At 37.1% G+C, this 13,162-nt stretch overlaps 1 protein-coding gene across 1 annotated transcript in view; it reads right to left on the bottom strand.

The window, feature by feature from the left end:
- Positions 1 to 12,851, bottom strand: part of LOC308563590 (vomeronasal type-2 receptor 116-like) — a gene marked incomplete at both ends in the record, with an annotated part of 39,526 nt that extends 26,675 nt beyond the window's left edge. The window contains one exon of the mRNA XM_081150796.1: positions 12,802 to 12,851. Within this exon, the coding sequence (XP_081006922.1) occupies positions 12,802 to 12,851 (50 nt within the window). The remainder of the gene's footprint in view (positions 1 to 12,801) is intronic.
- Between the last annotated feature and the right edge of the window lie 311 nt (positions 12,852 to 13,162).

Consider the following 13,162-nt stretch of genomic DNA (forward strand, 5'->3'; position numbering starts at 1 on the left):
CTCAACCAAAGTACTACTAGATTTGATAAACAAATTTGACAAGGTGGCTGGATACAAAATCAACATCTGGAAATCAATGGCATTCTTATACACCAACAATGAACTTTCAGAGAGAGAAACTAAAAAAACAATACCATTTACCATTGCAACTAAAAAAATAAGATACCTAGGAATAAACTTAACCAAGGATGTAAAAGACTTATACTTGGAAGACTATGGGACACTGAAAAAAGAAATAGAGGAAGATATAAACAAGTGGAAGAATACACCAGGCTCATGGATTAGAAGAATTAATATCATTAAAATGTCCATACCACCCAAAGAAATTTATAAATTCAATGCAATTCCTATTAAAATACTAGCAGCATATTTCACAGACCTAGAACAAACATTTTGAAAATTTATATGAAACCAAAAAAAGATGCTGAATAGCTGCAGCCATCTTGAGAAAAAAGAACAGAGTGGGAGGGATCACATTACCAGATTTCAAACTGTATTACAAAGCCATTGTAATCAAAATGGCCTGGTATTGGTACAACAGTCATAAAGATCAATGGAACAGAACAGAGACACCAGAAATAGTCCAACACCATTATGGTCAGTTAATATTTGACAAAGGAGGCAAGAGCATACAATGGAGTAAAGACAGTCTCTTTAATAAGTGGTGTTGAGAAAATTGGACAGATACATGCAAAAAAAATGAAACTAGACCGCAAACTTTCACCATACACAAAAATAAACTCAAAATGGATAAAAGACTCAAATGTAAGTTGTGAAACATTAAAGATCCTGGAAGAAAACATAGGCAGTAAAGTCACAGACATCCCATGTAGTGGAATTTTCACTGATTCATCTCCTAGAGCAAGAGAAACAAAAGAAAAAATAAACGTATAGAACTACATCAAACTGAGAAGCTTCTGCACAGCAAAAGAAAACAGCCTCAAAATACAAAGGTACCCCATGGCCTGGGAAAACATATTTGCCAAAGATGTATCTGATAAGGGGCTAATTTCCAAAGTGTACAAAGAACTCATTCTACTCAGCAAGAGGAAGACAAACAACCCAATTAAGAAATGAGCACAGAACCCGAATAAACACCTCTCCAAAGAGGACATACAGATGGCCAAGAGACACATGAGAAAATGCTCAACATCACTAATCATCAGAGAGATGCATATTAAAACCACAATGAGGTATCACGTCACACCTGTTAGAATGGCTCCACCAACAAATCAACAAAAGACTTGTGCTGGCGAGGGTGTGGAGAAAGGGGAATCTAGTACACTGTTGGTGGGAATGCAGACTGGAGCAACCACGATGGAAAACAATATGGAGGTTCCTCAAAAATTAAAAATGGAGCTGCCTTTAACCCAGTGATTCCACTCCTAGGAATGTATTCTAAGAATCCTGAAACATTAATCAGAAAGAATATATGTACCCCTATGTTCATAGCAGCACAGTTTACAATAGCTAAGATCTGGAAACAGCCTGAGTGCCCATCAGTAGATGAGTGGATAAAAAACTGTGGGATATATACACCATGGAATACTACACAGCTGTAAAGAAGAAGAATCTCATACCTTTTGGGACAGTATGGATAGACATGGAGAAAATTATGCTAAGTGAAATAAGCCAGGCAGAGAAAGACAAACATTACATGATCTCGCTTATACGTGGAATCTGAAGAACTTAATAAGCTGATGAACAGAATAGATTTAATGACATGGAAGCATGGATCAGACTGATGAATGTCAGAGGGATGGAGGAGGGGGGTGGGTGGAGGGGGAGAGAGTAACCAAAGAATTTATATGCATATATGCACAACCCAAGGACACGGACAAGGCTAGGGAGAGGGACTGGGGATGGGAATGGGATGGGGAGAAAAAGGGACATCTGTAATATTTTAAACAAAAATAAAATTAAAAAATTAAAAAAAGAAATGAAATACAGAGGCTGCCAAAATGAGAAGGCAAAGAAACATGTCCCAAATGAAAGAATAGAACAAAACTCCAAAAAAGGAAATAAATAAAATGAAGACAAGCAATCTACCAGATGCAGAGGTCAAAACACTGTTATAAGTATGCTCAATAAACTTAGTGAGAACATCAACAGCATAAATAAAGGACCACACAAAAATGAACGATAAATTAACTTAAATGAGGAATAATTTATAGGGAATCAACAGAGCAGATGAAGCCAGGAATCAAATCAGGTATTTGGAATATAAGAAAGCAAATAACACCCAGTTAGAACAGCACAAAGAGAAAAGAATCCAAAAAATGAGGATAGTGTAAGAAGCCTCTGGGACAGCTTCAAGTACACCAACATTCGCATCATGGGAGTCATGAAAGGAGAAGAAGAGAGAGCAAGAAATTGAAAACCTATTTGAAAAAAAAAATGACAGAAACATTTCCTAACCTGGTGAAGGAAATAGACATTCAAGTCCGGGAAGCATAGTGAGTCCCAAGTAAGATGAACTTAAAGAGGCCCACACCAAGAAACATCATTATTAAAATGCAAAAGGTTGAAGTCAAAGAAAGAATCTTAAAAGCAGCAAGAGAAAAGCAGTCAGTTACCTACAAGGGAGCTCCTATAAGTCTGTCAGCTGGTTTCTCACAGAATCTTTGTAAACGAGAAGCAACTAGCAAGAAATATTGAAAATGATGAAAAACAAGGACCTACAGCTAAGATTATTCTTCCCAGTAAAGCTATCATTTAGATTTGAAGGACATATAAAGAACTTCTCAGACAGGAAAAAGCTAAAGGAGTTTATCCAATATTATATGAAATATTAAAGGGTCTTCTTTATGAAGAAAAACAATAGATAAAAAATATGAACAAAAATAGCAATAAATACATATCTATCAATGATTGAATCTAAAAAACAAAATAAATGGACAAGCAGAACAGAAACAGACTCAGATACAAAGAACATTTTGACAGTTGCCAAATGGGAGGGGTGTTGGAGGGGATGGGTGAAAAATATAAAGGGATTAAGAATTACAAATTAGTTGTTACAGAATAGTCATGGGGATGTAAAGTACAGCATAGGAAATATATTTAGTAATGTGCTAAAAACTACGTATGGTGTCAGATGAATGCAGGATTCAATCAGTATGATCACTTAGTAAGTTATGTAATGTGAAATCATTGGGGTGTAGACCTAAAATTTATATAATAATGTCTGTCAACTGTAATTGAAATCTAAAAGTGATTTTAAAAAATAAATAAAAATCACTAAAACACAAAAAAATGCTCAAAGAACTAAAAGAAGATGTGGTAAAAGTCAAGAAAATGATATGTGAAATAAGCAGAAATTAAATAGCAAATTCTTAAACTTCCAATGGATCAAAAAATTACAAAGGAAATTTTAAAATAGAGGTAAATGAAAAGAAAAATATGACATACTAAAATTTCCAGGATTCATCAAAAGCACTGGCAAGGGAAAAATTTGTAGCCATAAATGCTTATGTAAAAAATCTCAAATGAGCAACATAACTTTACAACTTAAAGAAGTACAAAAAGGAACAAAAAAAACCCCCAAACGAACTAAATTCAAAGCTAGCAGAAGGAAGAAAATAAGAAATAATAATGATTAAATCAGCCTTTTCATTCATCATGTGCCCTGAATAGCAACCCACAGAGTCACAAGTAAATGTAAGTTTCTGAGATTACTTCCTAACCCCCTTGTGATCAATGGTCTCTGTGCCTCCATGGGTATTTTCTTTGTGCGCCACTTAGATAATATGCCCTTGAAGTTTACCAAAGCCATGCTCTTTTAATTTGAATTAGCAAGTCTGGCCTTAGCCTAGGATCCCAAAAGTATTTTGCCCTTTAATTCTATAAAGGCTTGTGTCTCAGGTCTTGCTGCTCTCTTTGCCTGCACCCTGCCTTGACCTTCCAGTAAGGGCCCTGGAGGCATACAGTGGACCTCCTTCAGGATTTGTGAGTAATAAACTTTTCTATTTCAATTTCCTATGGTCTTTTGTTGAACCTTGGTTTATCATCCAACACCATGGAACTATACTTAATAGCCATTCATTTAACAAAGTCACAACAAAGGCCAATACCTCTTTTGTTTTGGATTTTAATTTCTGGGCTTTCTCAATGTCAATTCCAAATTTTTATCCTTGTACAATCAACCTCTGTCTCCAATGGGCCCATAAGGGGAGGCCTGGGAAGTCAGAAGAGACTGTTTATCACAAGCGTTATTTGGGGAATGATATCAGGAACTTATATTTAGTTGTGACTCTTGGGACTTTTATGTAGGGCATGTACTGGAGGGAGGGGCCAGTGTCAGTTCAAGACCCCTGCAGGCCTGTTAGACATACTAATTGGATAGCAAAGCTGCAATATCATGGAGTAGTTTAGCTAAACTTTCAAAATCCTCACAAAGACTTTTAAGTACATTTTAATAAAAGCATTATTCATAATAGCCTCAAACTGAAAAAACTTAAATGACCATCAACAAGTGAATGGATGAACAATGTTATAAAATTCTATTCAGAAATGGAAAGACAAAATATTAATACAAACAATATAAATAAATTTTAAAACATTATACTAATTAAAAAAGTCAAGCACAAAAGACTAAACACTTTATGATTCCATTTATATGAAATTCTAGAAAAGGCAAACACATAGTGACAGAGAACATATCAATGGATAGTGAATGTTAGAGACCAGAGAAGGGAGGAAATCAATTAAAAGAGGAAGAGGAAACTTTTGGGGGAAGTGGAATATCATATACTTTGATTGAGGTGGTGATTACAAGCTTTCATACAGCTACTAAAATCCCTTTCACTATCTTTAAAAAAGACAAATTTTATTTTTATAAGAAAATAGTTGAGGTACAGTCTGCAAAGTATATGACTTATTCACTTTAAAAATATCCAAGTAATGAAAGAGACTAAAGAACTGTTTGTTAGTAAAGGAGACTAAAGAGACACGACAAGACACGACATGTGATTATGGACTTGTGGACCTTGAGAAGAAGGACTCATTTTATGTGAACTCTAAGAAAGAATTTATCTGCTGAAATAGACTCCCAGTAGTCAACTGAGGGCCCACATTTTAGAAATAATAGAGATTCCAAGATGGCAGTGGGTTAAGTGGAAGCTACACGGACACTCTCCCAGGACAAAACTGGTATTACAACTAAAATATAGAAAAGCCATCGTGACAAATCAACTGAAAACTAGCTGGAGAGCACCCTCATAACCAGGGAGTAAAAGTGGAGATCACATAGACAGTGGTAGGAAGTGTGGATGCATGAGAGGGCTGGTTGGGCTCCCACAGGGAGCAGCTGAAGGGATATCTCAGCTGTGGGAGGTTCCAACTGAGAACTCTGGGGTCTAAACCCCAAGCTGGGCTCCCCAGCCCAGAGCACTAGAACTGAGAAAGGTGCCCACATAACATCTGGCTGTGAAAAGCAGTGAGATTTCTGTCTGCAAGGGAGAGATGGCTGGAAATACAGGCACTCTCTTAAAGGCCAAAGCACAAAATTTCCTGTGTAGCCACTCACCCTGGGCTCTGGCTGTGAGAGGAGAATCCAAGGTTGGGAGCTCTGGAGATAGAGCTCAGGTTTCTGTGCTGAGTCATTCCCCCACACTGCAGAGGACATCTTCCTCAGTCAGACCTTTATCATCTAGGCAGCTTTTGTCTCACGTGGAGGAATCAATTGCCCTACACTGTTGGAAAACCTCTTGCACCACCCTGTGGAGTTTATACCTTGCTGTGGTCTACAGCTTGAGGATCATTAAAAGACTGAGAATAACAATCAGCTTGCAGGCAAAGGTGGATCTCTGCATGCTTTGAGTCTTTGCCTGATCTGCTTCTGGACCTGAGGCTTGAAAAAGTAGATTTTAGTCCACAGCTGGGTCCTTTCCAAGCAAGCCTAACCCCAGAAGAGGTAGCCACAAGATATGGATTGCTGAACTCTCCAAACCTGGTACTCAGGGCCAGTCATGAACAACATCTGACATTGTCCTCACCAAAGACCCTTCAAAAAGACTGGGAGTCATAGCAGATCTACGTAATACATAGAAACAAACCCAAACAGGCAGGCAAACTGGAGACACAAAAAACAAACCCTAAATGAAAGAACAAGAGATCCAGAAGAAGAGCTAAATGAAATGGAGATAAACAATTTATCAGATATAGAGTCCAGAAAAATGATTGGAAGGTTGCTCAACAGCATGAGAAAAGATATGGAAACTATAAAGAAAATTAAGAATGACATAGTAGAAATAAAGAATACATTGTAAGGAATAAATAGCAGATTAGAGGAACCTAAGGATCAGATCAGCAAATTAGAAGACAGGGTAAAAAAAAATCATCACTCAATCAGAGATCCAAAAAGAAAAAAACTATTAAAAAACACAAGGACAGTTTAAGGGAGCTGTGAGATAACATGAAATGTATCAATATTTGAATTATAGGAGGAGACCCAGAAGGTAGAGAAAGTGAACAAGGGATAGAGAACCTGTTTGAAGAAAGAATGACAGAAAACTTCCCTAACCTGGTGAAGGAAAAGTCACACAAGTTCAGGAGGCACAGAGAGTCCCAAGCAAGAAGAACCCAAAGAGGCCCACCCCCAGATACATCATAATTAAAATGTCAAAAATTCAAGACAAAGTGAATCTTAAAGGCAGCAAGAGAAAAGCAAGCTGTTCCCTTATGGGAGGTCCCATAAGGCTGTCAGCTGACTTCTCATCAGAAACTCTAAAGGCCAGAAGGGAATGGCATGAATAATTCAAGGTAATGCAAAGCAAGGATCTGAAACCAAGACTACTCTAACCAGCAAGACTATCATTCAAGATAGACGGTGAAATAAAGAGCTTCCCAGACAAAAAGAGGCTGAAGGAGTTTATCACCACCAAATCAGCATTGCAAGAAATGTTAAAGGGACTCCTGTAATAAGAACTAGAATGCTTGGTGGGGCTCCCCTGTGAAGCTGTCCGAACAAGGACTTTTATTGCTGGGAGGTCTATATTTATTTATTTATAATTATTTTTATTGTTCAAAATATTACAGATGTCTCTTTTTCTCCCCATTGACCTATTCAACCCCACCCCATCCCCCTCCCCAGTCCCTCACCAGACCATTGTCTGTATCCTTGGGTTGTGCACATATGCATATAAATTCTTTGGTAAATCTCTTCCCCTCCACCCACCCAACCCCCCTCTGCTGGGAGTTTTTTTGATTACTGCTTCAATTTCATCAGTTGTTGTTGGTCTATTCAGGTTTTCTGATTCTTCTATGATTTCACTCATATGTGAAATCTAATGAACAAAGTAAACTGATGAACAAAATAGATCCAGTGACATAAAAGCATGGAATAGACTGACAAATCTCAGAGGGAAGGTGGAGGTGGGTGGATGGACGCAGACAGTAGTGTGGTGAAAGCCTGAGGGAGTGAAGGTATGAGCTAGAAGGGGTAAAGAGAGAATAAAGAGGACATCTGTAATACTTTCAACAATAAAAACAAATTTAAAAAAGAGAAATAATAAAAGTCTATTTGCCGTTTGCTGACAGGGGCTCCTCATGTTCTCTGTATAGTAGAAAGAATCTCAGACTGAACTCCTAGCATCCTACATGATGCTCATGTTTTTATGCTGAGTCAATGTCTGCAGGGAAAACCAGATTTGGTCTTCCTACCAATGGACTGAGACCTGCCTTGTTCATTCACAACTGCACAGTTTAGATACCTCATTTACATAAAATGACTTAATTGGGAATTTGGGCAGGAGCTTTTGCTTTGAAAGTCGGTCTCTCCTTTGTCTTGGTGGGGAACAATTTGGGCTGCTACCTAAATCAGTGTTTGCGGGGGTAAAGCTCATTTTGCTCAAATAAATGTTTGTTTCTTTTTTATTGTTTATTAAATTCTAAAATTATTTTTGGTAAGCAGACTAGATCCTGGACAAAGAATTATTGTTATTTAAATTTAATTTATGAACACTAGTGGGAAACTGGAAAATTTGAATATAATGATTATATTAGATAGATATTAGTCATTAGTATGTACTGTATTATTAGTAATTTTATGATTTGACCAATGGCATTATGATTACGTAAAAGGTTCTTATTTTAAGAAAATAAACCCCAAATTATTTAGGAGTAAAGGTACATTAAATCACACATAGATATATATGTATTAGAGAGAAGAACAAGTTGTTAATTGCATTGTAAAAACTACAGTACTCTTGTGTTTCTCCTCTACTCTCTCACTACTACCATACTCATAAAACATCTGACACCAGGTGTGTAGGGATTTTCCCCATACCAAGCAATTTGTGACACAAACCCTGTATTTTAGAATTTAACTCAATTCTGAATATCTACCAAGAGGTAGTATCAAATCCCACAGTCTCAGTCCCACAAGATTCCCCCCACCTCCCCTTCAGGTGCCAATCACAAGTCCAGGTTGTTACCTTTACTTCAGACCCATTTGCTATAAACCTGAGATTCCCACAAAACCCTCCTTGGTTTTTATTCATTTGCTACAGTGGCTCACAGGACATAGGAGAACAGTTTACTTATTGTTCACCAGTTTATCATAAACAGACATGGTAAAGAATACAAATGAACACCCGGATGGAAGAGATTCATAAGGCAAGGCCCGTTGGAAAGGCCATGGAGCTTCCATGCTCTCTCTCGGTGAACCACTCTCCCAGCACACCTAAGTTCCCCAACCCTGAAGCTATCTGAACCCCATACCTTTGTGATTTTCATGGAGGCTTTACCACATGAGTATGTTCCATCATTAACTCAGTTTCTAGCCCTCTCCCTTCCTGGAAAATAGGAAATAAGGTTGAAAGTTCCAAAGTTTTAATTATGGCTTGGGCTTTCTGGTGACCAGCCCCAACCCTGGTGCCCACCATGCATGGCCTCATAAAAACAAAATATCCTATTACCTAGGAAATCCCAAAGGATTTAGGAACTCTGCGTCAGAAACCAGCATCAAAGTCCAGATGTTAGAACAAAAAAGTTCTTAGTGCTCTTATTACATAAAAAAATACAAGGGTTTTGTTTTAATGCATAACTTCTTTAAGTCTGAAATTATTTAAAAATAATGTTAAAGAAAATAAAAATTTCAATGCTCAAGTCATTTACATAGCTACCCACCTCAACCTCATTTCTTTCTATTTCACTCTTTTTTAGCCACACTTTACCCACACACTTTCTACTTTCACTTTTTTTTATCTCTTCACCTCTAATCAGTTTTTTACTCAGTTTAATCTACCATCAGTGCAATAAAGTAACTTTTGCTCTGGCTATGAATAAATATTTGTTGCTCTAAAATGAACATTAATCAATATCTGTTTGCAAACAATTCACATATATTTACTCTAGAATAAGCCTTTCTCATGAAAGCCTGACTGATACACCCAACTGCTTACTTGGCATTAGATTCAAAATAGCAATTTTATGATTTTTACTCATTTTCCACAAATCTGTACTTTCCCCATGTTCCCAAAATGCATCTACACAGTTAAATAAGCCAGATATGGAGATGAGATTCTCAATCGTACTTTCTCCCTCATCTCCCTCCCATACCTAATCCATCCAAACTGTGTCTCCTTGAAATATTTCAAATTCTCCACTTTCCCCACCTCCACTGTCACCACTTAGTCACCATCAACTCCCATTAGGCTTCACGAAATGACTGCCTTACTTGTTTCTGTCACTCATCATTAACCTCTCAAATTTCCTTTCATAAACAGAACAATCTTTTGAAATCAGACACGTGACTGTAAATCCCTCTTACTTTCTAGATGAACATATCTTGTGGCATACCATTGCTCTTAAGTAGATGTGAACATATTTAAACCTTTTTACAGTTCCCCTCATGGGTAACCACTAGTCATCTTTCTTGATTAACTTCTCTTTGGTCTCTGATTTCTACAAACATAGACTTTTCTTCAGTGTATTCAAAAAGTGTGTGCTCTTACATGAAACATGATGTTTACATCATCAAATTATGAGGTCTTATTACCATCTCCTTAGGGAAGTCTCTCTGATAATTATAAAGTATGAAAGAACATATGTGGAATCTAATGAACAAAATAAAGCAATGAGCAAAATAGAATCAGAGGCATAGAAGCATGGAACAGACTGAAAAATCTCAGAGGGAAGGCAGGGGGTGGGGGTAGGGGTGGGGGTGGGGAGAGATTAACCTAAGAATTTATATGCATATATGCATAACCCAGACAATAGTGTGGTGAAGGCCTGGGGGGAGGGGTGTAGAGTGAAGGGGGTCAATGGGGGGTGGAGGAAAGGAGACATTTGTAATACTTTCCACAATAAATATAAATTTTAAAAAAAGTAAGAAAAATATTTGGCAATCCAGCTGTAGTGATATTAAAAATACAAAGCTGCAATCATTAAAATACAGTGGTACTGCCCTGGCTGGTGTGGCTCAGTTTTTGGGCGTTATCCCATGCACCAAAAGGTTGCTAGTTCAATTTCCAGTCAGGGCACATGCCAGGGTTTTGTGCTAGATCCCCTGTCGGGGGTGTGCAGGAGGCAGGCAGCTGATTGATGTGCTCTCACATCGATGTTTCTCTGTCTGTCTCCTTTCCTCTCTCTCTAAAAATCAATGAAAATATTTTTAAAAAAATACTATAAATGAATAGACATAATATCAATGGAACTAATGAGAAACTCCAGAAATTAACCCAAATATTATTTTTCAATAAATGGTGGGGAATACTTGGGTAATATTTAAAAAAAATTATATTCCTATATCTGTCTTTATACCAGAGAAGTTCCAGATGAATTAAACATTTTAATGTGGAAAATAAACTCATAAAAGTGCTAGAAGAATGTGTGAGAAATTCTAAAAAATAATCTCAGGATATGAAGTGTATTTTAAAGTATGATACAAAATCTGGAAGCAAGAGAGAAAATATATGGACATTTTGATGCTCTATAAGGCAAAGTAGTCTCTAAATAAAGTCAAAGGACAATTGAAAAAATGGGGAAAATATTTGTAACTCCTATTAAAGGGCTTTACAATTCAACAAAGGTAATGACCGACAATCCATCCAAAAATTAAGAAAGAATTAGACCAGAGAGTTCACAGAGAGGAAATACAAATGAGTATGACACATGCGAAATGAGAGTCAACTTCCCTCCTAACAAGAAAATTAGTATTTAATGTCACAGTTATACATCCATTTTTGGAGAGAAAAAAAAAGTATAAAAGGACACCTATATTTTCAATCTTGTCATGTATCTGTGCTCTAATCTCACCTTTCTTTGAGAAGTTGTTTTATTGATGACTTTCAATAATTATTTGAAGGTAGGTATAAATGGTTTTCCTCATTGCTCTAGGCCTGGCACCAGGCCTATGATCTGGATCATAAACACATATGTTTGATAAATTAGGAAAAAACAAAGTTAATAGTGTGAATGACAAAGGGGTTATGTAATAAACATGACCAACTCAAGGGCTACTTTGGAGGCCTGACAAGCTCAGTGACCATAAGTAGCCACAGGATGGTCTGATTATAAATTCCTGGATGAATGGATCATGACAGGTAGTCATTTCCCAGGCTAAGAGCTTCCCTAGCAAAGATCAGTCTTACCTTATCTGAGCTCTGTTCATTGTCCTTATGCATCTAAGATAATATACCTTAGAAATTTCAGAGTAATCTTCATTTTCAGGCCCTTAAAGGCACAACCACCGGCACCAGAAGACAAGACCACAAAGTTCCTCAGTATTGTTTGGTTGCCCGCATATCATCTCCATATACTCTTGAAGTTAAACATTAACTACAGTGTACCCACCAGTGTAAAAAAAGTATGTATCTTTCTATTTTGCTTTTTATCTAATCCTAGAGATTTCCCCACTTTGCTTTCTTTCACCTTCTTAATCTACTACCAATGGATTTCATGTAATCTTTTTTATGATTTCTCCTTTTATTCTAATGTATAAAACAAACTGCAAAATTACCATTCTCTGAAACAATTTCTCAATCCATTGAGATCTTGCTTCTGTGGGCATGTTCTCATAACTTTGGCTCAAATGAACTCTTATAACATTTTTCTATAGATTTGGCTGATCTTTCATCAATAATAACAATAAAAACTAAGAACCTCTTTAAAGACTTCTTGAAGTAGGATTACCTGGAGAAAATAAAGTATGCCACTCTCCCTTTTCAGCTACAGTGAATCCTCACAGCAGTCACCTTCATACACACATTTCCTGTCTGCTGGAATAACTTTTTTGAGCAGTGCTGACCATTTCACAAGAGAGAAAATAAAAAGAAACAAGTTAGAGAGAAAAAATCTATGAAGACAAAAGGTGTAAAATAATAAAATTCAAAAGAGAAAAGTAAATATATAAATGTACCACAACCCAAAATGTAAGAATGAGGGTAAAAGTATAATATAATGCTGAGAGTTAAAAGCAGAAAACAGCCCAGAACACTAATCAAGGAGATTGTTATAGCAAATATTATGTGTCAACTTGATCGTGCCAATGGATAACCAGATAGTTAGTAAAATGTGATTTCTGTGAGGGTGTTTCCAGAAGAGATTAGCATTTGAATCAGTGGACTGAGTAAAGAAGACCGCTCTCACCAATGCTGGTGGGCATCATCCAGTCCACTGAGGGCCTGTGTAGAACAATAAAGCAAAGATAAGAATAATGTGTTCTCTTGCTTGAGCTGGAACATCAATTTCCTGACTTTGAACATCTGTGCTCCGGGTTCCAGGGCCCTCAGACTAAGACTAGGACTTAATTCATTGACTTCCTCCCAACTTTTGATTTGAACTGGAACTACACCAACTTACCTGGGCATCCGGCTTGCACACCAATGCTCTTGGGACTTCTCAACCTCCATAATTGCTAGAGCCAATCCCTCATAATAAGTCTCTTTCTGCATATCTCTATGTATATTATTGGTTCTGTTTCTCTGGAGAACCACAACTAATACAAAGATTAACAAAGTAAGACAAAAACATTTAGAGCACAAAATAAGAGATTCCAAGATGGCGGCAGATTGAGTGGAAACTCCACTGACACTCTCCCAGGACCACACTGGAATTACAACTAAAATATAGAAAAACCATCCTGAAAAATCAACTGCAACTGAAGATGAGCTGGAGAGCACCCTCATAACCAAGGACGTAAAGTGGAGACTGCACAGAGACT

This window comes from Miniopterus schreibersii (genome assembly GCF_964146895.1).
Source record: "Miniopterus schreibersii genome assembly, chromosome: 11".
Taxonomy (NCBI): domain Eukaryota; kingdom Metazoa; phylum Chordata; class Mammalia; order Chiroptera; family Miniopteridae; genus Miniopterus; species Miniopterus schreibersii.